At 46.5% G+C, this 27336-nt stretch overlaps 2 protein-coding genes across 3 annotated transcripts in view; one reads left to right on the top strand and one right to left on the bottom strand.

The window, feature by feature from the left end:
- The window catches only part of LOC149339939 (glycoprotein antigen BM86-like), a 161290-nt gene that overhangs the window by 87981 nt on the left and 45973 nt on the right, over positions 1–27336 (bottom strand). The gene's annotated exons all lie outside the window — the stretch shown is intronic.
- Positions 990–27336, top strand: LOC149339940 (uncharacterized). 2 transcript variants are annotated; one of them, XM_089548650.1, is made up of 12 exons: positions 990–1147; positions 4770–4901; positions 6411–6517; positions 7178–7230; positions 8084–8226; positions 9681–9854; positions 11958–12062; positions 20072–20144; positions 20477–20532; positions 21370–21457; positions 22152–22230; positions 26194–27336. In XM_089548650.1, the coding sequence occupies exons 1-11, from the start codon at positions 1045–1047 to the stop codon at positions 22186–22188; spliced, it is 1071 nt and encodes a 356-aa protein (XP_089404776.1). In that variant the 5' UTR covers positions 990–1044; the 3' UTR covers positions 22189–22230; positions 26194–27336. The 2 variants fall into 2 exon arrangements, 1 of the variants encoding a protein (XP_089404776.1); XR_016283573.1 differs by lacking the exon at positions 21370–21457.

Genomic DNA, 27336 nt, shown 5'->3' with positions numbered 1-27336 from the left:
CAGATTTTGCGAAGTTAGATCGGGTGTGCTACGGGGATCCGTTCTTAGCTTCCTCTTATTTCTGAAATACATCAGTGACTTCATCCAGGATTCACCAGTAAAAGTGACGCTATTCGCAGACGACTGCATCATCTATAATGAAGTTATATCCGCTAGTGACCATGTTCAGCTAAACGAATATTTATTATAAATATAAAATTGGTGTACTGAATGACAGATGTCTTTGAACCGCCAGTAGACAGTTTGCATGACAATTACTCAAAGACCTGAGCTCCTGATTGTTGTATAAACCTTACAAGGTAGCCCGATTTCTAGCGTACCTGAATATGAGTATCTCAGCGTGAGAATAACCTCAAATCTTAGCAGGGCAAAACATGCTGATAATATTGTCGCGAATGAGAAAAAAAGATATGGCCACATCAGACGCTTCCTAGAACAGGCTTCCATGGACACAAAACTGAGAGCGTATGTTTCCACGACCCCTACTTTAGTATATATGGAAAATATGGGACCCATACAAATAAAAATCCGTCTCTAATCTTGAGCAGGTGCAGAGACGGGTGCTACGCTTCAATGTTTTTTCGATACTGACGGCTGGAGCCACATAAGGAGGAGTCTTCTCGCCTTCTAAAATTACTTCAAGACCCTGATCTGCACTCCAGATGGTGACAGCATCAGTTGATGGCTGTTGTGGGGGTTTCTGTGCATGGCAACACAGATATGACAGGTCAGAGATCTGTGCCTTAGATTCCTCATCTAAATTAATATCGAAACGTCGATTAGGCGGAGCAGTTCTTGGCAAGGCTAATTTCATCTTTAACTTGCAAGAACTTCTGCCTCAACATTCTGAATTTATCACTTTAGGAGAAGCTCATGTTTCCTGCCTAATGCGCATGGAATACGCGGAGAAAACTGGACTCGCGCGATAAGACAGCGTAAGGCTACACCGATAAGGCATCTGCGTGCAGAAGGTGCAAGTGGAACAAACAACATTCCGTGCGCTACGCCCACAGAAGTCGGTGCAGTTAGCCAGAGACAGTCACAATGCGTGCAATCACAGCAGCCTTTGCTGCATGCTGCCTGGTCACGGTGGAGGCGCAACAGACTCCCGGTACCGCCAATGGCACCGCCAATGCCGAGTTTCAAGGTAAGGTGCGCTGATAAACAAGCAGCACAGCTTTCTGTGCTGTCCGTCATACTGTACCGTTGCTATTCTGACGAGATGGCTTATTATAAATCAGAAATAATTTTTCGCTTTTGCATGAATTCACATTGCATTCTTTATAAAGAAGGAACAGCCGAACTTGTGCGAGGAGTGCTCAAATTAAGCAAACTTACTAAATCAGCGGTCATCTCTAAAATTACGAGACTACTTCAAAAAATGTTCTAGGTCTAAGAACACCAAAAAGAAAAAAATGCCTTCAACGTTAAATATTTTTTTGTTATCTACCTTAGGTTCATGGGTTCTGATGGCTTGTTTTTATGAACGAAACGACATATCTGACCTAACAGTTCGTGATAACTCCTTCCACAACTTAACAGGGAAGAAAATGAGAATGATCCGTAATTTCCTCCAATGGGTTGTGCAGATAGCATGTCGTAAGAAACTGCCTGTTACTGCGGATTACCTGAAGATCTGTAGATCGCAGGCAATGGTTTCCGTGTGGACAGGCCTCTATCCTAAAAGGATCTCTACTAACCCCACGCTTTTCAACGAAGGCTATGAATTAAGTGGCACCGCCAAGAAAGCGACTGCCGTCTGCCTTCGCCGACGTGCCTGTAGAATGGCTTATTTCTGAGTGAACAACCTGAGCACTGACCCGGCGATCATTTCCCGCCTGATGTGGTAGGGTGCAGCCGGTCGTGTACAATGCTGCTTGAGAGAAGAGGTAAGAGACGCAGCCGGAGGAAGAGATAGAGGACATTCAACGTCATTCTTGTCAGCGCCACTTCACGAAAGGCTCGAGAGGGCATTGTTCGGAGCTGATTGGCACAGAACAGGAGCAAATATGTTCTCATAGCTTGTACAAGTGCCCAAGGGCAACGGTGTAAGTGCTTAGGTTTATAAATGCTACCCACTCACTCAGCATGCAGCGATGTTCGAAAATCCGTCTCCAAACACATGAGAATCTTGGGTCTGATCCAAGGCAATATCTGTCGCTTCCCCATGAATTGCATGTTGTTTTTTGTTTTATAACAGCGACCAAGAGCTCCACATATAAGCCTGGAGAGTTTTTGCAGAGATTCTGGGGCACCCCAGTCTCCTCCGGAGGTAGAGCTGCGTCTTCTAAGGCTTTATATTTATAAATAATAGAGAAGTTGGCGTGTCATTTGACGTGAATGACTCTTAAGAGCTATATTTCAGCTACATTTCACTTAATACTAAAGACAGTGGGGGTGACCTAAGCCGGAAATAACTTTTAGTGGTCGCAGCTTTTGTTGACAAAAAAATCTTCATATTCACTACTCGATTTCAGCAAATTTGCCGAACTTTTCGTAGTCCAGCTGCCGATTGCACAAGTATTCACCTTCACCTACTTATATTTACCGATCCTGATATATGCCGCGCAAAGGCCGACTGCCTAAGGTCTATTTTGAGCGTTATTCGAGGCTTGGTAACAGCAAGGTGCTTACAAGCGCGATCACTGAAAGGAACTGTCGCTAAAGGGTGCTTGCTCTAGTCCAGTGACCTCACATCGTTAACCTGACTAGAAATCAAGCATGCGTCGTAAGTTTTCGGTTGTAGGTACTTAAAAAGTTGTCTTCTGTTTCTAGCAGCGACGTACTTTTGGAAAGTGCCTTTCAACATAAAATTTTTTTTCTACTTTTTTGTATGGCTTGTGCATCCGGCAGTGACGCACAGAGAGTTTGGCCGGCGTTGCTAAAGTATCCTTGCTCTAGTCACTGTTTAGAGCCGTCTGTTCCTGCCACGTAAGTCATTTTGCGGATGGCAAAATTGCTGTATGCCTGGCAGCTCTGTTTGTAGCGGTAAACCCGAATGTTAGTGCACAAGTAAATGTGCTTGTACTTGGATAACGTTATTTTGAAAAACGGCGGAAGAGTTCCGAAAGGAGGCATCCTGATGTGCGCGGTATCACCCCACATCCCCCTAAGCTCTTCCCCTTTATTCGCTGAACACGCAGTGGGCTACAGCAGCAAGCCTTTACTTAGTCAACCAAAGAAAAAAATTCACAAAAACCTTTTACGCCCCTCATGAGATGACGTATGATGTGTGACTTCGGACCAAAGGAGAATGCGCTAACCAGGGCAGCTAACGAGGTTTTAAAACTCATCGAGCTTAAAGAGATCGAATGCGTGAAATTTGCAATTAAAGCGTGGGAAATGTTTTTTGGATAGTATCTGAAGTGGTGACGTAATTGCTGATTAAAACCGCGTCAGCTTTCACACTTTATAGCAGCACGAGGGAGGGGGGGGGGGGGAGGGGCTTGACAACGTTATCTACGACGGCGGAACATTGCCAACACAGAAACGCCTGCTTTAAAGGGACAAAACGAAAGATATCGAAGGTAAAGTACTCGGAGTTGTTTAGCGTGATCTGACGATCCACAGGAGGGCGCGGGTGACGGCTGCGGAAAGTTCACAGAACTTCTCCGCACTTCTCCGACGCTGTAATAAGAAGCTTGAGATTATTTAGGGATTAATCACCATTTCAAATGATAACGCAAAAAAAAAAGAAATTGCCAAGTTTTACACGCACACTTCTTACATTCGAGTGCTCGAACATCACTGATTCTGGAGCAAAAAAAGTTCAGCTCGACTTCGGGCGCAACCACTCCAAGACCCGGTTTTCGCCTGGATTTATCACTATTGTCTCGGTCTGCCTGATAATCTTGACAGGATGCAAGTGCAGTATACAAGCATTTATAATATTTTCCCACTATAATGTAAGGCAATATCTTTATAATATCTTTGCGCTTTCTGAACAGCATTCTACCTGGGCAACGACGACCAAGTGCGTTGAGTCGCAGTAATGGGCATGTATGACACCCATGAGCGGCCACTGGCGAAACAGTTGTAACGACAGCTTCATCAACATGGTGGAGTCTGGACAGGACACATTCTAGTTAACATGAGCAAATGAATGTCGCCCTATTCTGGTAGGGCTTCGTTTGGAAAAGAATTACGAAGGCTGTTTTTGGAGATTTCTCCAATTCATCACTAATTTCCACGCACTGAGATAAAATTGAATGCGCAGTTAAAGGCTGTTGGCCAATGCTTCCAATTTTATTGTGCGAGTTTTGCGCTGACGAAAAAAGGAGTTACCCACCCCAAATACATACAGAAGCGTGCATAACTTCACTGCACATTTGCGCGCTCATAATAAAGACTCTCAGCACTGACATCGCACAGTACACGGGCCTCGAATTTCTCCTCCAAAGAAAAACGAAGGAGAGAGCATTATATGCTGCGTTTATGTGCACTTCGAACCATGCAGTACAGTGTAACTTGGCTGGCACGTTCACAGTAAGGCATACTACCCGCTTAATGTACTTCATCGCTGTGGTGCAACGCTCAAAGTGCTTTTAAATTATTTGGAGATTTCAAAAATATTTCCAGCCAAGAAGTTCCCGTAAAGGCCGCAGTGGTTGACGCAAGACAGAGCGTACAGAACAGACAAGACATGTATTTGTTGTATGCAATATTACCCAGCTAACGCTCAAAACGACTTATAAGCTGCAGTCAGCTCAATTAAAAGTCATTTTTTTTCCAGCTCATACTTTGAAACCTATATTTGTCTTTCCTCGCAGAGACATGCACGCAAGCTAAAATTGAGGAATGCACGTCCCTTTTTGGCAAATGCGAAATCGTGGAAAACCTGGAGGATTGTTCGTGTCAAGAACCATTGCGGTGGCATCCAGATCAAAGGAAGTGTGTGCTAGGTACTGGTTATATACTTTCTTATAAGCTTTGCGAACGCATTTTATTTGTTTCTTTTCCCCAAAATTATAGGCGTGGCAGGCTCGGAAACGAATAAATCCAATTCAGGCATTCATGGGGGGCCATGTCATAGATTTGTATGCAGAGTTCGTGCTCCCGTTTTTCTCAACGTTGTATTTGTAACCTACCAGAATTCAACTTTTTAAGTCGTGGGGCCTTATTTTGTTTTGTGTTTCGTATTCGTCGTCGTCAGTTCCCATAATTTGGGAGTCCGTGGAAAGAAAATTACTGATAAACACAAGTCTGCGCATGAAGACGAGAGTTGGACGAAATCTCGTCTTGTCGGGGACAACCGCATTAAGACTTAAAGTAAAGGACGCGTGCGTATACAAAGGTGAGAGTTCCTGTTTTGCGATCGAGGGTGTGATTAATCGTTTGAATGAATAATGATTCGAGGTGAAGGCGATGGAACAGATTCTTCTCAGTTGCCAGCACGTGTGCCCTACCCATTCGATGTCGTGTCCGGTTGATAAGGGGTGCTCGGCGATAACATCGGAGTTCACTTGTTGGTTTTTGACATCGTTACGATGTACTTTTAGGCGCCTTCTAAAATCACCAGTCTCCCCGATGTAGACGCTGTGACCAACGCCAAGATGTTTTTCCTTGAGAAGAACCAGCGCATGTCATAGTTTCCTTGTCAGGGCATGAGCGACGTGAACTTTGAATGTGAGCAGAATGCGCGCCAAGGCCTCGCTTATTCCGCGGGTGCAAGGGCCGCGGCCCATTTCACAGGGGAAGACATGGGTGCTTCACCTGTTGGGCAAGATGAATGCTTTACTACACATGCCACAAAAGCAGCTGGATTGTCGTTACGTGAGAGTTCTTACCGCGCAGTATCAAATTCAACTGCCTGGTCTTCAGGAGAGCTGCAGCTGCGTTCTGCTCGTTTGAACGCGGTTGTGACAACTGATTTCTTTTCTGTGGCCACGTGAAAAGAAATGAAGCTAAGGTATCTTCCGTTGCGGAAATTAAGCTTTCCTCGCATTCACATTTTACTGGACTGAGAGAATAAACAAAAAACGGGGAGGCAGGTCGATTATGCATTCTTTATCTGCTTGGTGAAAAGATAACGACACTAAAAGCAAGATGGGAGATAAGAAGACCAATTGAACGAACCGGCATACAGTGAGTGAAGAATAATTTTTAGAAAGATTGTTTAATATGCTTTTTCTCTACATTTTAATTACGCCTTTCTATTATTATGTTTTAATCTGCATTCCAATGACTACACTTTTTCTCGAGGTCATGTTCTTATATTGAGGGTGGTTACAGTGAAAGTAACGCTTAGAAACCCTGGAAGCAGTGTCTATCTACAACGTTAACGGTTCACAATTAGATAATCTAAAAGTGCTGAAACTTTAAACAAATCATCTTCCTACTTAATAAACATTAGAGACACAGGACTGCTGTGACTATGAATATTTTACTTATTTATTGCCGTGTTCGAACAGAGAAAAGCTACAAGTATCTCGTATCTTTCAAGACTTCGACTTCTGAGAAAACGACTGTGTACATTGAAGAAAACTGCTTAGACAAGGAGGACATCGTAAGACAGGCGGTGAGTGTTAAAACAGCACTAGACCAGTGGCGACTCAAAAAACCTCTAAGGAATGATTAAATTTCTACATTTTATGATTGTGTAATTTTCAGCAAATCAAAACAATGCTTTAAGCTTCCACCCATTAAAGCACTAGTTGTTCCACAGTTTTACTAAAAACTAAAAAGTTCCTTCGTGATTCAACAACGACAGCCCTGCTTACGGTTCCAAAAGCTATAAAAGGGCGCACGACAAAAATGAAATAAAGAAAATAAAGGCGGAGAGTTTAAGGGGACAGGATTACAAATAGGGATCTCTTATAAAATCTACCAATATTTCAGAAGAGGACCTGGGGGTACCCCAATGATGGCATTTTTGTTTGCTTGCCTCAGTCTCACGCTTATCGAAGTCGTTCGACACGAAGGATTAGGTGTCGTTGCTTTGCCTTCTTTGTGTGGCTCTGTACGGCTTCGATCTTGCTGTGCTTCTTGACTTCTTGTCGCAGAAGAGCCTTAGGAGCCCAGATACATCTAGACACGTAACAAAATTTTGAAATGAATAATCTAGCTTCTTCGGGCTGCGACTTTCGCTAAATTTGTGCGGCCGGATTTGACGACTTAAGTGAGAAAGGAAAGCCTTTAAGACGAGAAATCAACCTGGCGAAATTGCTTTATTTCCCAGATGCAAGTTCTTTACAGGCAGACGCTACACTCTGTGAAGTTGCTGCAGTGCTTGTAAGTCTAACAACTTACATTTCGCACAGTTTTCTTAGCAAATCTGCTTGCTTATCGTGTTCTCATTTTAACTGCACCCCCTCCCCCCCCGTTCTTTGCTCATTTTCTTGGTAGTCCCAGAATATGGTTATTACGTTCATCGCCATTTCATGCAAGTGCCTTTAACATGTGTAAATGTTCTAACGACATTCACATACCCCCATCAGACTTTGCGCTATAATTTTTTCCCAAATGTCAACACTATCTACGGTGAATGCAGCGTTCTGGAAACTGAACGGCATAATCTTGAACTAAGAGCGTCGCCTGTCATTGAAAGACTAAGGGATGCCGCGCTATGTGGCAGCGCATATATGCGAAAGATAACTTGGATAAGTCACAGATAAGTCGCGATGTGCCTAATAAGTGGAATGCAAGCGCAAATGGCTACGAAATGGTATGGCGTTATGGAGATACAAAGGCAGGGTAGAGGAAATAAAATCCAGTGTTCAAAACAAGAAGAATTAGCACATTAAAACTAAATTTTCCTCTTTGACCGCGCTCTGAAGCTCAGAAGTGAAAATGAGTAACACTTGCTGTTGGGCTAGTTGGTCATCCTGAACTGTTAAGAACCAGCGCAAAAGGAGAACGGACAAGTAGAAGGACGACGACCAGCGCTTCCATCCGCGTCGTCCTTGTTCCGTCCATGTCGTCGGCGTGGACGGAAGAGCTGACCGTCGTCCTTCTTCTACTTGTACTTTGTCTTTTTGCGCTTGTTCATCAAAGATCACAAGTTAAAAATGAGTCCTAACAGGAAATGGCTACATTACGCAAACTCTTCATGGGCTGTGTGTAATGCGTGCACGTGTCCATTCAGAAACGAATACAAAGTGCAGCTGGAGTTCACTGCTCCGCCTGACAAGAACTCGCTGCAAAGGATTCGGGATTGCGAAAACCCCGAGGGAGAGGATGTCTGTTTCTTCCCACCCTCGCTGTACGTCCTCAAGGACAGCGTCTCAGGTAACCGGCTCAAGATGAGGTTCGAAATAAATCAAGCTGTACTCTTGCTGAGCATGCGCATTCCTGCGATATCGCGACATTTTGAGTAACATGGGCTCAAGGACGAAAGATTTTTGACATATATGTCAGCACTATATTGATTGTTATTAAAAGAGAAGACGTGTTCAAATTTGTCAGCTAGCAACTTGGCCGCCTTTCTGGGGTTTCCTATCTATTGTGGTCAATATACTCAGAGAACGGGGGTTACGGAAAGCGAGAAAAAAAGGTATCAGCGCAGGATTCCCCCTCTATTAGCAGCCATATGCAGCAACGTGTGTGACCGTTGCTTGCAATATTAAAAAGACAGTAATCTCTTTAGAAAGACAAAATGCAGCAGTATTGTGTTTCTTTTTTTCCAAGAACCTTTGTTACGTTTGTGGTTTGTTTATCGCCGCCAGCAGGCTCCGCTACGCAAGGCTAGCTAGACGCGACCGGAGCATTGTCGCTTTGGGACGTTAAAACCCCATAAACCAAACCGACTGGAGCGTTATGGAAGGATATTTAGAGCGTGCAAAGCTTCTGCGACGTTTTCGGGTCCATTTACAGCGTTGCAGCTGCACTAGCTAGAAAGCTCGCAGTGCACTTTTAAAGAGAGCGTGACTCAGAGTTATGGTGCTTTTATTCTGACGACCTCCGAGAATACTCGCAGCTATCACCATAACAGGGTTGTTTTCTGCTGGAGGACGCAAGGTTGCCCCAATAAAAAGTGTGTTTGGATTAGGCGCCACCTTGCCCACCTGCCGCCAACGTTTGTGACCATGACTATCGTCATTTAGAGGGATCCTCTCACTGCGCTGTATCTTTTTTTCTTTCTTTCCCTCACGGTGCGGTTGTGGGTGTCTAGCGAGAAGCGAGACATTTGCTTCGCCTTTCTCTTCCCCAGAACCAATTGTTAATTTTCCCAGCACGCGACATCTGGTGGAGGTGGTGGGTTCTGATGCCGATACCTCTCACAGGCCAAGCGTACCACGTAGAGGAAAACCGTTGGAAGAACCGCACTTTTTAATGAAGCATTTCCTGATTGATTCGTTCACACTTCTTCATTGACAACCGCAGCTTGTAACGTCAGAGGTGATAGCAAGCGAGCCCTGTATTAGCCGGCTCCACCACCCAAGCGGGGTTGGCTGATGACGAAGAGAAAAGTATTTATCTAGGGAGAAGAATGGTTACAGATTATGACCCCTTGCCTCTCAAACGTGAGGCATTCTGCACCGGTTTTGTACAATAACAAATAGTTGCCCCTGTTTTGCATGATAATAACAGCTACATAGATATTTGGTAAAGTACTCTAAAAGAACTCCGTAGGCGGAGGGTACAGAACAATTGCTTCTTTCGTGTACTTTGCCTTCATTATTTTTTCAATTGAGAGAACTCATCAATATGTGTAATATGTGTAATATCTTTCTGTGTTGCAGAGGTAACAGAAGAAGACCTCTGTGACCCCTACCTTCGGGAAGTAGTGCGGATACTTGGGAATCAGCACAAGTGTGAAAAGATCGGAGGAGGAGAGTACGCTCTGAAGTGCTCCGAATCCCACATGACAATGACTTCGTACACTCAGGGAGCACTGCACATTGACTTATGCATAGGTGAGGAAACTCAGAAGATTAGTAGCAGTCATATGTCGCGTTCGGCTGAGATAGTCGTGCTGATTTCGCAGTTCATGGCACGCTTTAGACGAAAGTTATGGTACGAAGCATCTTTTAGAGAACTTTTTTTTACCTGTGGTGTCCAAAAGTTTTCTATTACAGAAACATCTTTCAATGCCTTTCCCGCGTGGGTTTTGTTCCGCGCCTCCTCGGACACTGCGGCTGTCAGAATTGCTAACAACAGCAACAAAAAGATTTGTTAGTCTGTGTTCTGTTTTATAAAAGAGGTGTACTTCTTTCTGTTTAAAGAGGTTACCACGGCAACACTTCTCCAGAACTTCTCCACCTAACCTACAGTGCCGCATTCGATGGATGTCTTACCTGTGCCCGCAGGGTTACTCCTAAATCGTTTCAGAATGACAACGGGCGCGGTCTGATGTCGAGCCCATGGTCTCGTGCTAAGCAAGAAGAGACCACAGGTTGTGGAGAACAGCGGGAAGCAAGCTGGTTTTTGTTTTCATTGCCTTTGTAGGCACTGAATGAAGATACGAGTAGAGAAGGTTTGCGTGCAGTCTGAACGTTAGCGATATTCTTGTAGCTTATTGCGACCTCGCAATCTAGCACCTCCCCTTAGTAGGAAACGGAACGTTTAAATGTCCTTTGGCTAAGCAGTCCGTATGCTTCAATTTTTAGCCTTAGTGTTTTTTTTTCTAAGCGCCAGCGTCGTCTTTGTCTACAAATTAAGAAACATAAAATTAAAAAAAGAAAAGTATACAACAGCTGCATCTTACCGGTACTCACTTATGGGCACAAATGTGGAGATTCACGAAAAGAGTTCAACTTTTGTTAAGGAGAGCGCAGTGAGCTATGGAAAGAAATATGATAGGTGTAACGTTAAGAGACCGGAAGCGAGCGGAGTGGGTGAGGGAACAAACACGGGTTAATGACATGCTAGTCGAAATCAAAAAGAACAAATGGGCTTGCGCAGGCAAGGCATGTAATAATGCGAAGGTAAGATAACCGCTGGTCCTTAAGGGTAACGGAGTGGATTCCAAGAGGAGGCAAGCGTAGCAAGGGGCAACAGAAAGTTATGTAGGCGGATGAGATTAAGAAGTTTGCAGGGGATATGGTGGCCGCAACTGGCAAAGGATAGCATTAATTGGAGAGACAAGGGAAAGGCCTTTGCCCTGCAGTCGGAGTAGTGAGGCTGATGAAGATGATGATGAAAAAAATATGTATGTATAAACTGTTGTTTCCAAACAGTGACTTCAGAAAATAAAATTTTCCACGTTCTCACTCCCATCGTTTTGTCAATGCCATCCAATATAGATCCGTGGGACCAAACTTATGTCGCATAGTTGAAACTGCATACTGTGAGAACTTCATGAACTAATGTCATTTAAGTCTCACATGTCAAAACCCCTGCCTCCGATGGGTTTCATGTATTGTAAATAAATAAATGACATCGATTTCTACTCTACGCAACTAATGCAAAGAGTCACAAATGTGTTTGCTTTTCTATAAAAGAGCATTTTTTTCTTGTGGTCAGCCGGAGCACACCTAAGCATGAAATTCTCTGCTCTTCAGGGAAATATTTAGGGACTTCATCATTCAATATATTACATTGCTAGATACCTTTGTAATTATTGCTGAGAGTCTTAATATATGTTAATAGTGTCAACGCATCCTCATGTTTTTCATCAGTTTGCCTCAGATCTATATCATTCTGGATTCATGAAGTAGATGGCAGCCATAGGGAGCGCAATGAACCTTCGTTTTCAGTGCGTTTGAACAGTTGTGCACATGAGATCACAACTCTTTCGTTTGTGCTCACTCTCAAAAAAGCTAATTCTGGGTACATATTCATAGAGCCTCTACACTTTTCGCTTGAAGCATATATCACTAAACTCGTATGCCAGCGTGGCGAGGCTTACATTCGTCCAAGGCGACCGACTTGAAAGAAGCGCATTGTTTGAAGAGGCATTAGCACAAAAAAAGAGGGACTTCTTTCTGACACTCTATTCTGAAGTGGCACCTGTCGTACAGTATTATAAATATAGTGCGAAGTTGTCGTTGTTCACTATTTTCTTTTTGTGCTTTCAGAAAGGAAATGCGATGAGTACTGCAAGGGTCCGGAACGTATGTGCTTGGAAGGAAATTGCGTATGCCATCTGAATTACTTCGAGACCACGGAAGGCACCTGTGTTCGTACGTTATCTGCTTCTTGTCGACGAGCTGTGTTTGTATGTCGTAAAGTAATGGCTGACAGGCGTATCTTGATTTCTGATGGAGGCAAAGAACACGAACTGCGTCATGGTCGAGGCAGCCGTGCTGGCACATTGAGCCGCGTAAGCACAGCCACCGTTGTTCCATACTTTTGTCAATGTGAGGTGTAGATGCTTAAGCAGCGGGGGCAGGCTCTTCAACTCTCTGAAGTTGGGAACTCATTGAAGGCTCACTGAAGGCTCTTGAACTCATTGAACAATGCAGCGCCACACCGAGAAAAAAAAAAGTAACGACGCAACAGAGTGCCGTGTGGCGTCCTTCTTGTCCGCAAAGCGTTGCGCTGTCCCACCATCACCAATCCGGCGAGCTGTTGGGGCAGTTTAGTTTCTCGCACTTCCGGTTTAGAGCACATGTGGCGCAGACCGAGAATATGCTTGCATATTATGCGCATCCTTTGTCAAAATTATATCGACCATGTGGTTTGCACCTCAACAGTTTTGTGGCGTTCTTCTTACCACCATGGAAGTCTCAACTCCGGAGGTGTGAGACAAGTGTTCCTCTTCATATTTATTCTGAAATTTTTTCTTAAACAGTGCCATGTAACTCATTCTGGTAGGATAAAATGGTTTAATACCTCGCCCGTTTGGCTATAGTGTTGGTTTAATATCTGTTTTAACAGAAAGTAATCGGGCAGAGAAACAGAAACACAGAAACAGCACGAAATTCTTTGCGCCTGGGGTAGAAGAGTAGCTTGCGGCAATCGAGGTGTGCGCGGGTCTGCTACCGGAGGCAAGTTGTGTGCCCGACTTGAGGTTTGGTTTATGGGGTGACCCAAAGCGACTAAGTCTATGAGAGACGCCGTAGTGGAGGGCCCCGGATAATATCGACCAACCGGGGTTCTTTAACGTGCACTAACATCACACAGTACACGGGCCTCTAGCATTTCGCCTCCAATGAAACGCGAGTGCCTCGGCAAAGATGGAATCCGCGTCTTTCGGGTCAGCATGTAGCCGAGTGTATCCGACTTTAGTACCTAAATTGCATTCAAGCCTTGTTAAATGGCACTGTAATATTGCCGCCAGGTGTCCCCGGGCGGCGCCGAAAGGACGAAGAAGTGTGGAACTCGCGTGCTCTCGGAGCTGAGACTCTGCTTCTCTGTTTACGGCCTGTGCCTAGCCTGTGTGATTAAGGACCCATCTGTGACATTTGTGGTGGAGGTGCGGGGTACATCACCCTGGAATATGTCGCACACCCCTCCTAACACCGAGGACACCAGACCTCTCCCTATCGACACGCCAGTGCATCGGGTCAGTCGCGGCAATCTAGGACTGCCCCCTGAGCATGGGCTGTTGGAGACAACCTCGGCACCTGGCCGGCTGCCTCCTGAGCTCAGGCCATTTGACACTACCTCGGCGCCTGCCCTTCAACCAGTCATGCAAGGCGCCGCGTACTACACCCTCCACAACCCACGGCTACCAAAATCCTTTCACGGGACTCAGCTGGAGGACGTGGAAGATTGGCTCCTCCAGTTTGAACGTGTCGCCACATTTAACCAGTGGGATGACGCCGCCAAACTGAGGAACGTTTTCTTCAGCTTGGAGGACGGTGCTCGGACGTGGTACGAAAACCGTGAGGACGCTCTTTTGTCATGGCACGAGTTCCGACGTCAATTGCTCGCCGCTTATGTGAGCGCTGATCGTCGGGAGCGAGCTGAACGCGCCCTGCAGTCCCGCATGCAGATTCCCAATGAAACGGTTACCATGTACGTCGAAGACATGACGCGTCTCTTCCGACGGGCTGACCCAGCCATGTCGGAAGCCAAAAAGCTGCGCCACTTAATGCGTGGTGTGAAAGAACAGCTTTTCGCCGGCCTCGTGCGCAGCCCCCCAAGCACTGTTGCCGAGTTTCTAGCAGAGGCTATCACGATGGAGCAGGTTCTCCGGCAGCGTTCCACCGCGTACGACCGGCCAGTCCTTGCTGCTTCTGTTACGGAGCCTCTCCCGGCGTTCAACACCAATACCGACTTCCTCCGTGACATGATCCGCACTGTCGTCCGCGAGGAGCTGCAGAAGATCTGTGGTACGTCGCAGACCACGGCTAGCTCCTTTATGGGCGTTATCCGCGACGAGGTGCAGCAGGCTATCAGGCCACAGTTGCTACGCGGCGAACCACAGCCAGTACAGCCAGATTACTACCGCCCGACGTACGCTGAAGCTCCGCGAAGCCCTGCACCGAATCCAGTGGCATTTACACAGCCTATCGAGACGGACTACTGCCGCCCGACGTATGCTGACGCTTTACGACGCCCTGCCCCAAATGCAACGGCGTTTGTTCAAGCCAATCACGACGTCCCGCTACCCTCGGTGCAGCCAGTGCAGCACATCCCGAGTGACCGACGATCCCTGCGCAGAGCGGACGTCTGGCATGGCCCAGACCGACGACGTTTGTGTTTCCATTGTGGGGAGCCCGGTCAGCTGTTCCGGCGGTGGCCATATCGTGAACTTGGCCTGCAGGGTTTTTCCCCCGATGCGCCAAGACCCCGATTTGGTCAACGGCCCCCTGCGATTGAAGCGTACGTGACGCAGCAACCTATGTGGTCCATGGCGCGCCGTCAGTCCCGATCACCGTCCCCTCGCCGGTCATCATTTTCACCGAATCCGCAGAACTTTTCGCGAGCGACAGCGGACCGCTCGCCCAGTCCTCGCCGGGAAAACTGAAGACAGCGACCTCCGGGGGCGTGGTCGCTGGATATCGATGCTGTAAGGACCCCCTGACGACGCTGACATCCGATGATAGAGCTTTGTCGACGTCGAAGACAGCAGGTGATCTAAAGGAGCGATTCTCACTTGACATACCCGTGCTTCTCGACGGTCACAGCATTAGCGCGTTGGTGGACACAGGAGCAGAGTTTTCAATTATTAGTGGCAAATTGGCAGCGCTTCTCAAGAAAGTCACGACTCCCTGCTCTGGCCTGCAGATCCGGACGGCGGGGGGCCATATCATTACTCCGCTTGGACAGTGCACGGCTAGGGTCCAGATCATCGATTCGACGTTCGTAGTGAGCTGCCTGGTGCTCCGCGGCTGTTCTCGGGACCTGATTTTGGGCGTAGATTTTCTCCGTGAGAATGGGGCCGTTATCGACCTGCGGAACAGAACCGTTACGTTTTCTACAGCGAAAGCCGACGACACCTCCGATGTTTGTCAACGCAGCTCCGCCCTTCGTATTTTCACTGAGAGTGTTTTGATCCCGCCGCGCGCCAGTGTTTTTGCAAGAGTTGAATGCGATGATAGGCTACGTGATGGACCTGCAGTCGCCGAGGGTAAACTTTCCTTGCTACTGACACACGGCATTTGCTCGGCCCGAAGCCTTGTCCACCTCCATAACGGTCGGTCGGAGCTCCTGGTTACTAATTTTACCAACGAACCTCGTCGCCTTTTCCGAGCTACTGCCATCGCGTGGGCCGACCAATTGGCAGATGTTACTGAGTGTTTTGCGTCCGAGGGCATGGTACAACCGGACACGTCCCTGGATCGCATCGATATTAGCTCCGGGCTATCAGCGACTCAACAGCGCGACCTACGCGCCCTACTGCTTCAATACCAAACCTGCTTCGCATCCTCCTCGAAAGTGCGGCAAACGGCGGTCACAAAGCATCGAATCATCACTTCCGATGATGCTCGCCCCATACGACAGCAGCCATACCGCATTTCCCCGAAGGAACGCGACGCCATCCAAACGCAGGTGAAGGAGATGCTTACAGACGGCATAATTCAGCCTTCTAAGAGCCCGTGGTCGTCGCCTGTTGTTCTGGTAAAGAAGAAGGATGGGACTTTGCGCTTTTGCGTTGATTACCGTAAGCTGAACGCCATAACGAAAAAGGACGTCTACCCGCTGCCTCGCATCGACGACTCACTCGACAGACTTCGCCGCGCCAAGTATTTTTCATCGATCGACCTCAAGAGCGGATATTGGCAGATTGAGGTTGATGAACGTGACCGCGAAAAAACTGCCTTCATCACACCCGACGGCCTATATGAATTTAAGGTGTTGCCCTTCGGCCTTTGTTCAGCGCCTGCGACGTTTCAGCGCATGATGGACACTGTCCTGGCTGGCCTCAAATGGCAAACCTGTTTAGTTTATCTAGATGACGTGGTGGTGTTCTCAGAACCTTTCGACCAATACCTTGAACGCCTGCGGACCGTGCTGGATGCCCTGCGATTGGCCGACTTGACACTTAAACCCGAGAAGTGCCACTTTGGCTACAAAGAGCTCAAGTTTCTTGGCCATGTTGTGAGCGCCGACGGTGTAAAACCCGACCCCGAGAAAACAGCCGCCGTGGCCGAGTTTCCCCGTCCTACTACAAAGAAAGCGCTCAAGCGCTTCTTGGGTTTGTGCGCCTACTACCGCCGTTTTATCGCAGACTTCTCCAGCATCGCTGAACCTTTGAACCGCTTAACGCGTGAAGATACACCGTTCGTCTGGACTGCCGCGCAAGAGGCTGCTTTCACAGAGCTGCGACGACGGCTGCACACTACCCCTGTGCTTGCTCACTTTGATGAGGAGGCTGCTACCGAGATACACACCGACGCTAGCAATATTGGGCTTGGTGCCGTCCTCGTTCAGCATCAAGAAGGCGTGGAACGTGTGATCGCGTATGCGAGTCGCACACTCTCGCGCACCGAAATCAACTATTCCACCTCAGAAAAGGAGTGCCTCGCCGTCATCTGGGCCACGATAAAATTTCGGCCTTATATCTACGGTCGCCCTTTCAAAGTCGTCACAGACCACCATTCCTTGTGCTGGCTGACCAATCTCCGGGACCCATCAGGCCGCCTGGCACGCTGGAGCCTTCGCCTTCAGGAATTTGATTATACAATTGTCTATAAGTCCGGACGTAAACACGAAGATGCCGACACGCTCTCGCGCGCACCCGTCGAGCAAGCTGATGACAGCCCACAGGACGACAATCGTTTCCTATGTGTGGTCAGCAGTTCGGACTTGGTGGCAAGGCAGCGTGCTGACCTGCGGTCTGTCATGGATCACCTAGAGGGCCATGCTTCCAACGTACCTCGACCCTTTTCCCGCCACCTGTCCTCTTTTTGTATTCGCAATGGCGTACTCTACAAGAAAAACTCACGTAACGGTGACCGGACCTACCTCCTAGTCGTGCCATCAGACCTCCGCGACGACATCCTTTCAGCGTGTCATGATGAGCCCACATCTGGCCACTTGGGATTTGCCCGCACGTTCGCCCGATTGCGTCAGGCCTATTATTAGCCTAAACTTGCAGCGACCATCCATCGCTACGTCAGAGGTTGCCGTGAGTGCCAGCGTCGTAAGTCGCCACCGCTAAAGCCTGCAGGTTTGCTCCATCCAATTGAACCACCTCGCACACCTTTTGACCAAGTCGGCATTGATATTCTGGGCCCATTTCCTGTATCAGCATCTGGCAATAAGTGGATTATAGTTGCGACTGATTATTTGACGCGCTATGCGGAAACCAAGGCGGTGCCGCGCAGTACATCCTCGGAAATCGCGCATTTCTTCATACACCACATCGTTTTACGACACGGCGCCCCGTCTTCCGTAATCACCGACAGGGGCACTGCGTTTACTGCACAGCTCATGCACGAGGTGTTCCAGCTGAGTCACACGACCCACCGCAAGACTACTGCATACCACCCGCAGTCAAACGGGCTCACGGAGCGCCTCAACAAAACCTTAGCGGACATGCTCGCCATGTACGTCGATGTACAGCACAAGACCTGGGACGAGATCCTCCCATACGTGACGTTTGCCTATAACACGGCGCTTCAGGAAACGACTCGCTTTACGCCGTTTCGCCTTGTCTACGGGCGTGACGTACAGACAATGCTCGACGCCATGCTTCCGTGCGCCCCTGACGACCAGGAGCTCACGTCGGACGCCGAGGAGTTTATTCGGCACGCAGAGGAAGCCCGGCAACTGGCCCGTATGCACATCCAACGGCAGCAGGCCACGGATGCACAACGCTACAACCAACGACATCGACACGTAGAGTACCACCCCGACGACAAAGTGTGGGTATGGACCCCAGTACGTCGCCCAGGCCTGTCGGAGAAGCTCCTGAGCCGCTACTTTGGACCGTACACAGTGTTGCGCCGTATCACGGATGTGACGTATGAAGTCCTCCCCGATGGCACTCTACCGAGTTCGCGCCGTCGACCTCAGGTCGTGCACGTACTGCGCATGAAGCCTTACTGTACGCAGTAAGGGGCGTAGCCTCCTCCGCGTGTTCTTTTTATTTGTACCTGCAGCCGTTGAGCGGCATGTGACCGTTCACTTGCTTACTTCCTCCCGTTCACTCAATGTGCGCCCACGTTTTTGCTTTATTTTTTGGGGGAGGAGGAATAATGCCGCCAGGTGTCCCCGGGCGGCGCCGAAAGGACGAAGAAGTGTGGAACTCGCGTGCTCTCGGAGCTGAGACTCTGCTTCTCTGTTTGCGGCCGGTGCCTAGCCTGTGTGATTAAGGACATATCTGTGACAATATTAAGAACACTAAGCAATTTGTCTAACATACATTTTAAAGCGGCTTACAAGCAAGCCCTACGTGAATCGCAGGACATGCGCACTTAAAGAAAAAACGAATGCCGCACAAGTAGAACTGAACACAGCTTATAAAGAATGCGAAAGGTGCCAACGATAATCACACTGAGACCTTTATAAATGCGCCTGATATGAATCAGTGCGGTGGCGCCTTGAGACACATCTTAAGCACGACAGTCATCAGCGACATTTTGATGCATGCATATTCCGAATAATCATTTAAGTTCTTTCCATGCTCAGGTTTTCTTACTCTACATAAACGCCTCCAGTCTAAAAGCGTTCAGAGCACTCTGTTCTGCACTGAGTTTTTTTGTTGTGAACCTGAGCTCTTGAGTTCTTCTGTTCTATTATTTTTCGATCACTTTTAGTTATTTTGGCTACCATTTTTGGTCAAGCACGAGTGCTCCAGGGACAGTGTTTATTTAAAACAAAGTGTTGGCCTCAACTACTTGTTATGGTTCTTTTACCACTAGAAGTATTCTTGTCACCAAATAATTGTTCAGTAATGCAGAAAATTAAAGTAATGCTCAAGTCTCAGATAGGAAGAGCAGTTCACAATTGGTGGCGATGTACTGAAAGTGGTAAGGGAATACAACTACTTAGGGCAGGTAGTGACCACTGATCCGGATCACGAGTGAAATAACTACTAGGATAAGAATGGTGATGGAGCGCATTTGGCAAGTTCTCTCAGATTATGAATCGCAGTTTACCAATATCCATCCATAGAAAGGTATACAACAGCTGTATGTTAGCAGTACTCACCTATTTGCAGAAACGCGGAGGCTAAAGAAAATATAGTTCAGCTTAAGTTACGGACAACGCAGCAAGGTATAGAAAGAAAAATGGTAGGTGTAGCGTTAAGGGACCGGAAGCGGGTAAAATGGGTAAGGGAACAAACACGGGTTAATGACGGCCTGGTCGAAATCAAAAGGAAGAAATGGTCTTGGGCAGGGCATTCAATGCGAAAGCAAGATAACCGCTGGTCCTTAAGAGTAACGGAGTGGATACCAAGAGAAGGCAGGTGTAGCAGCGAGCGGCAGAAAATTAGGCGGACGGATGGGATTAAGAAGTCATGTGCCGCGGCTGGCACATGGCAGGGTTAATTGGATAGATATGGGAGAGGCCTTCGTCCTGCAGTGAGCGTATTCAAGATGATGACGATGATGATGACTAAATCTTAAGCAAGGTAAGAAGTTGTAGCAAATTTTTGCTCATAATATTTATGGCATGTGTAAAACTTCGCCCAGATGCTGCTCTCTGCAGTAGCGAGTAATGTTCGAATCTCGAGCCCGTCCCTTGGTGGTACTGCAGAAATATCCAAAGACAAATCACTAAATATTTTCTAGAGCGAGAAATCGTACACTGCTTCAAATTATATCTAAATTTAGAGTTTCTTCTTCTCCAGCGCTCTGCTCTAAAAACCCCTGCAAGAACCGTGGCGTGTGCGAAACCAGCGATAAGACGTCTTACTACTGCCGGTACGTAGTTCTCGTTGTCATTCTTGCCTTGCAAACAAAAGTCTTTAGTATGATGGGAAGACACATCATATTATTATGACCTAATATACTGAAGCAGTTGTTTTAGCGCGAGACGGGCTTGGTTTGTCATTTCTTTTCGGCTTTGAGATGCCGAAACGGAACGGAAGTCAACCACTATGTTCCTCATGTAGAAAAGCGTTTAAGCGAATATAAATTGTTAATATTCATCATTAACCTTTAAATGAACAGTATATTTCTGCCCGTATTCAGGCTATAATCGTCGCTACTTCACAAGTAGAATTTCAGGTGGTATTTTTTGTTTTCTTCCGCAGATGCCAACCAAGCTTCACTGGGCCGAACTGTGAAATTCAGCTCGAAGAATACACTGGTACGAAACGATATATTTTTTTATAAATTTGCGGAACGATTTTCGTGGCTGTTCTCAGGGATGACACCAATGTCAGAAATTCTGCAGCAGAAACACCACTGCTAAGAGAAATAGCCCTCCTCGTCGAGACGTATGTAGCCTCCGTTGAACTGAGAGTCGCGGAGCAGCCGTGGGAAAAGCGCCCTAGCAAAAAAGTCAGAAACGATCTGCGCTTTAGATGTCACGGGTTTCTGGATTCAAGCCACATATTTATGAATATGCACTAAACGGCAGCAATGTGCAAGCACCACATTGAATATATGTTGACAGTAGAATAATGTGATAATTTAAAACTCGTAATTCTCCATGCAAATGGGAATACATGCAAGCGAAAAGCTTGAATTTTCTGCCGTCATTCATAAGATTGGGCTTAGGCCCGACTGCTCAAGAAACAAACACACTTCAATAGGGAAATAAAAAAAAATCTTTCATGTAGGCTCAGATTTTCAAGAATGCTGTGCTTGGAATAAAAATATTACTAGCTATTGGCTCTTGAAACGAGCATCTTATTAGCTTCTCACAAACTAATGTCCCGAAAGAAAATTTGCTTGTAATATGCGTGATTGAAAGTATCACATTATCAGTGCACTTGGGGGTGTAAGCTGCTTGGTTGCCTTGTTTACTGCAAATTTACATCTGAATTTTTATCGTTTACTCTTGACAGCAAATAATTTTTATGGTTATCTTTTCCGCTTGGCACTCTGTATGAGCACAATGATTACTTGGCGCCGTTTGGTGGCTGTGATAGAAAATCATTATTGCGTACAACATGCTTCTTCATGTTTGCTTCTTATCCAGCTGCGCAGAGAAATGTGACTATTGTAGGCGTTCTACTCGGAGTCCTCATAGTCGTCTGCCTAGGCATTTCTGCCGCCATCATCAGGAGGTGAGAACGAGAAGTTCTTATTATGGTTATGCTTTCCCTGCGGAAACAAAAAAAAAAGACGATTGCGCTTTTTGTATTTCGAGGACACGCGCGGTGAATTCACAATAACTGATTCACTTTGTAGCTCTGCTCTCAATATATAGATTTTTATTTCAAAAGCCATGAAAGGTTCGCCATAAAATAAGAAATAATGATTTTGATTTCATTTTTTAAAATTAATTTGTCGCGTATTTACCGATCTCTATTACGTACATAATGCACTCATCGTGGTTTCCCAGACGACAGCGGTGTATCTCTCGCGGTTTTTGAGTTAAATATCCGTAAATGTTACGGAAGAGTACCTGGTATATTGGTCGTTCTTTCTTGTTTTGTTACTGCATGACACTGACTTGAAGAATATGAGAAGCGGAAGCATCCGTTTCTGCTTCTAATATTCTGTGCCTTGTACTATCGGCTAAAAATGTTACCAAATGAAGGGAATCTCAGTGAAGGGAGAAAATTGGCGCTATTTAGTGAGAACAAAATTTTTGGCGCTTTGAAGCAGATGAAAATTGAGTATAAGCAGTGAGTATGTTTTACAACGAAATAAAAAAGGACAAAAAAATAAAAGCATACAAGTCTGGAATGCATTTTTCTGCCCAAAAATATCTGAAACTATCCTAGTTTACGACTAACATGTATTCTTCGTTTTCAGGATGAAAAACAAGAACATGGGCAGCGAACATCTCTAGCTGGAAATGAGAAAATTCCCGGAAATCCTCACACAGGGCAATGTAAGAACACCCTAAAATGAGCTAAGTTTCAGAAATTCGTGTGATGAAAATGATATGCTTACGGGTTAGACTTCTGTGGTTTTATTTTTGAAAATTTGGCGGGCTTTTTTGGCGTTAATTTCAGAACGCGAGTCGCGGTTTATTTCCGCGAATATTATTTCCGGCAAACGAAGTACTGACTTGATCCGGTGATTTAACTTTGCAATCCTGTGAGGTAAAAAGTAGCTTAGAATCTCTCGGCTTTTTTACGCCATGAAAAGATTATTTACCAACAATGAATGCGGAAATGGCAGTACTTAGAGCTGTGCTTGTACAAAGAACTGCTATCGTCATTTAAAAAGTAAGTCAAGTTAGATAAGACAGCGGGCAGAGAAAAAAGCAATTAGATGTCTACATCTTAAAAATAGGTTGACGTGTTAACAGGGGATTGTCGAGCGGGGTTGAGTGAGAGGACAGGACATCACGTGGTCAGCATGTTGATGGCAGCGATAGAACTGCTGCTCATTCGTCGCGGTAGCCAGAACATATATTTTCCTAACGCCCGTGCACAGTCTCGTGTCAGTGTCCTGCAGACAGATGATGAACATACACAACCGACCAACTACTCTAAGCTGGTGATGATAGCAAATAAACAGAGCATGAAACTAGCAGGCGGCCAGGAGATGGTGCTTGCCGATCTGCAGTGGCCTGTGACCTAGCGGAGCAATATGTCACACTGCACAATTGCGCCGGTTATTCGGCAAATACTATTGTCGCATCATGCGTATGGCTTATACTGCAGCTAAAGTTACCTCTAAGCACCTTTACGTGCTCCTCTGTAGGCTATGAGGAGAGTTGTCCACATTGAAAGAGAACACTTAAATGTAGGTGGTGCCATGTTTGATGAGCAATTTTCTCCGTCGCAAAGGTTAGCATCGCATTAAAAAATGTGCAGTGATTAGCAACACAGCATTCATGTAGTCCTTTCGTCAACTGTCGAAAGAAATCTCTGCGAACTTCTCATGCTAGAGACGAAGTTAGTGAAAAAGATAGTTTGTTTCTTTTGCACGAAGCTTAATATTGAACGCGAACCCGCATTGTATTATCCAAAATTTTTTTTTCACACACACTTTGCAAGCACACCGAAGGTAGATCGCTGCAATCGGGGATTAGAGCGGAGAATAACATATCCAAATGTAAAGCTACGGCGCAAAATCGCGAAGAATTGCAGCTTTTTTATACCGTGTTTTTTAACTGCATAAGTTCTGTCCATTAGCTCTGTTCCTTTCAAGCAGATCGTTAACGAAACGGAATTCTAGAAATTTCTCATGTCTCACCACGAAGCCGATTCATGAGAACCCATTTCGAACCTATAAGAACCAATGAATGCCTTGGTATAATGGACATAGCCAGCTGAAAGCAGCATTAATCACGATTTCCCAGGAAGAAAAATATCAAGTAACTTGTATGTAACTAATCATCGAAGACAGGCACCGCTGAGACGTGAATAGACCACCACCGACCAGCACCACGAGGCGGAACAGGGCAGGTGTCCGGAGTGGATGAACACGGGTACCGGAAATTTCCAGCAGCGGGTCAAAGACTCACAAAAGTCTTGCTTTCTGATAACCCAAAAGCACCAAAAGCAGCAGTCATGTATTAAAAGGACCATACTAAAGAGGCACATTAGAGAAACTGAAATTTTCATGAATCGGCACATTAATATGTTATAATAAAAAATGACGTTTTTATTGAAGCTTGAGGTATTAGAAGCTAGAAATGGTCAAAAACTGAATTATAAGCGTCGCTATCACCGGCTCCTTTCGAAATTAAACTGCTTGCACTGATACAGTTTTTCGGGCATGGTTCCCATAGGCGAGGCTCCAACGCTATTCACCTCAAAACTGGTCTCGGAATCCTTTCTGGTGTAGACGTCACGTGACCGTACGGCTCCTACCTTATTGAGTGTGTGCAGTGCGCGGTGTTGTTGCGCGTTTCTTATTTAGTTAGGAAGCGTGCTTCCCCCGCGGCATCCGGACATTATGGACACTGTGGACATTATTACGTGCAGTGAATGACTTTTGTTTGCAGGGCGACAGGAGTCGCCGTCGTGTCTTGAGTGATCGCTTTTCCGTAATAGAGCGACACTAGTCGCCAACTGTACTCTTGTATTTTTTGAGGGACTGTGGTCCCTTATCGTGTAACCATGGGGTCCAATAAAATTCTCTTGAGTAGACGTCACTAATTTCAATCGAATGTAAGGAATTGTAATAAATCCGCCCTTTCTGCCGTACAAACAGAAGATTACAAATTGTAGTACATCTCTGGGTATGCAAACGTATCACTCTCGCTATGTTGGTGTGTTGAAGCGAAAAGCTTCCGTACGCGGGTCAGAGCCGAGCTTCGCGTGAGCCGAACTGGTGAGTTAGGCGCATGCGCGAAACCGAGTGACGTCACGCCCCGCGCAGGTGGGGTGGTCGTTCCTCGCCGCTGCAGCAGCCGTCGCCGACTCCGTCGCCTGACCTTTCGGCGCAGCCGCACGCTACTGCGCATGTGCGTCGCCTCCTCGCTGTCGCTACAACTGCGCGCTTCGCCTCCTCGCCCACCGTTTGACCTTTCGTTGCAGCCGCGCGTTGCCCGCGTCGCAGCCGGCAACCGTCCTCTCTGCACTCCTGCGGGCAGTTTTAACCGCGCCGATTTCCGTCTCCTATTCCGCCTCCGTACAGGCAGTGTGTGGACGGCCGTCATACCAAGCATAACTGAAGCTTTTCGCTTGTATATCCAGGATTAAGCAGAGCTAAGCCACTGCCTATTTTTTTTTCCGGCAGCAAAAGGTGGATTAATTAAAATTACGTTTAAAAGACTGCTCGCCGTATGTGTGCCCACCATTTTACGTCCTTCGTCTTTTTCATTGGTTCCCTTTAATGTCAATGCTAAGGCGCGTACTATTTTGTGCGTGCGTGTCAAACAAGACCACCTGATATAGTTTAGCAGAAGCAAATGCGTAACTGCTCTCTCGACTAAGCCATGCATATTTGTTTAAAGATATGTTCGCTAATTTGGCCCCTCTAGATATTTCTTCTTGTGGTAATCGTTTTCTACGGCGCAGCAAAGTGAGAAGTTTTTCGGAGAATTTAACTTTTGAAAACGGAAATTTAGCCGGTTCCTTTGAGAGACGGACTGGATGCCGAGAGAAGGCAAGCGTAGCAAGGGGTGGCAGAAATTCACGCGGGTCGACGGGATTAGGAAGTATGCAGTGATAAAGTGACCGCAACTGGCACAGGACAGGGTCAATAGGCAGCATATAGAGAGGCCATTATGGTGTGGTGGATTTTATTATGCATTTGATGATGAGCTGCTGCCGTAGTAGCAAGGTAATGGCAGTCTAGATGTACTATATAGGCTTTCGAAAAGTTTGCGGACCATTCATTGGGCGCTCAAATAACTGCAATTCGATGAGCGTACCTGTAGCATTTCATCTGAATATGGACAGCTTTAAAGTAAGAAGATCACTCCGTGCTCGGTAAAGTCTCGAGCGTGAGCCCCACAGCATGCTGTGTTTTTCATGATCCAAGCAGGATGCAAAATTCCTGAATGCTCTATATGCTTACTTGAACTGTGTTCTGGCATCTGTTGGTTGATTTTTCTTAAATTTATTGCTGTAAATCATGATTGCTTTCACGCGACCCGCATAAATAATACGAGGAAGACTGATAAGGACCACATCGCATCGCTTCTGCTTTACACGCAGCATGTGGCTTAGTTCTGTGCTGCCTGTGAACAGCAGTGTACATGTAAGCAATCGCAGAACGATCTTACAAAAGGCTGCCAGAAATACTCGGCCAGTCCGCTCTTTGGACAAAGTGACCAACCGCAAATGTAAGGGCTTTGTCCACACGTTTAAACAAGCAAGCCCATACAGACTAGCCACTAAATACTGACTTCATTTTCTTATCACACTGTCCATTCATTCTCTTTGCGCAGGTGAAGTACATGGTGCTGCTGGAGCTCCTCCGAGACTTTAAGGCTGTTATGCACGAGACTTGTTCCAGATGGCTGAACTAATCCCAGAGAGAACGACCGCAACTAATGTGATACGTTTCTTAGCGTTGCGGAGACCATTGCCACAGTTTCTATTACAGAACTGAACTGGTTTGCAGCACGAATGATAGCGGAGTTACACGACGCAAAACCGACAGAGGCGTTTCAGGACAATATTTCGCAGATTTATTTGCGCGCCACTAACCTAGGACCTGCCCGCGGTGCAATGTTTAACAGCATCAACGGCAGCATTGCGCCTGCCGAAGCAGAAAGACTGTAACAGTGGTCCCTCGGAGTAGTCAACAATATATTAAAATATTGGTTCTAGCTTAGCGGAGAGGCATGGCGTAGACGTCTACCGAATTAAGGTGTGCCTCCTGCGCACGCTCAGTGGTATGTGCATGCCCCATCTGGTCATGCAGCTGCCACGGCGCTTGAGCAACAGGCACAGGAATATCCGGTGTACATTACGCTAGCATGTCTCCACTACGCTACAGCTATGCAATGAGGAAGATCAGAAAGCCCTCGGACACGAAAAAAAAAAGAAGTACAGACATGGAGTTTGCAATGCGTGTACGGGGTTCCTTCCCGTACGTTGCCCATCTTTATTCCTCTTGATTTTATTCACAAAATTTTCAGCAATATTTTTGTATTTTATACACTTACCACCTTTACTGAGTGACGATAGCCAGGGAGCTACATCAAATACTCGCAGCTAGATCGCGCGGTTCAGGGCGCCACGCCTAAGAGAGAGTGAAACTTATTTCTCGATTTTGGGGAATGCCTGATAGATTTCTCGCATATTCAAGACACTTCCTCGCACTTCGATATCAACTGACGTGCGATTATATGCCAGTCTTTGGCGGAAGAGAAAAAGTCAATTATCATTGTGAGGAGGAGCCCGGTCAGCGACATTTCGTTAGTTATATGAATGCTTCTGCAGAAGCTATGGAATACGTTATCGGGACTCCTTAGCCTGCTGTGCCACCATAGGATGCACTTGAACACTTGATTATTGCTTCCTATGTAAGCTTAGAGTGTGTATGCGGATTAATCGCAACTCCAATAAATGACATTCAACCTGTA

Source organism: Amblyomma mixtum, chromosome 6, assembly GCF_055824585.1.
Source record: "Amblyomma mixtum isolate Tamu chromosome 6, ASM5582458v1, whole genome shotgun sequence".
NCBI classification, from domain to species: Eukaryota; Metazoa; Arthropoda; class Arachnida; order Ixodida; family Ixodidae; genus Amblyomma; species Amblyomma mixtum.
The sequence above is the reverse complement of the archived record's forward strand: the minus strand, read 5'-3'. Positions and strand labels throughout refer to the sequence as shown.

Bases quoted from the DNA above. Each gene is read 5' to 3' on its own strand.
- LOC149339940 (XM_089548650.1), top strand. From the start codon at position 1,045: ATGCGTGCAATCACAGCAGCCTTTGCTGCATGCTGCCTGGTCACGGTG. The intron at 4,902-6,410 runs GTACTGGTTATA...GTGTTCGAACAG, and splicing joins TCAAAGGAAGTGTGTGCTAG to AGAAAAGCTACAAGTATCTC. The intron at 12,063-20,071 runs GTACGTTATCTG...CTTCTTCTCCAG, and splicing joins CACGGAAGGCACCTGTGTTC to CGCTCTGCTCTAAAAACCCC.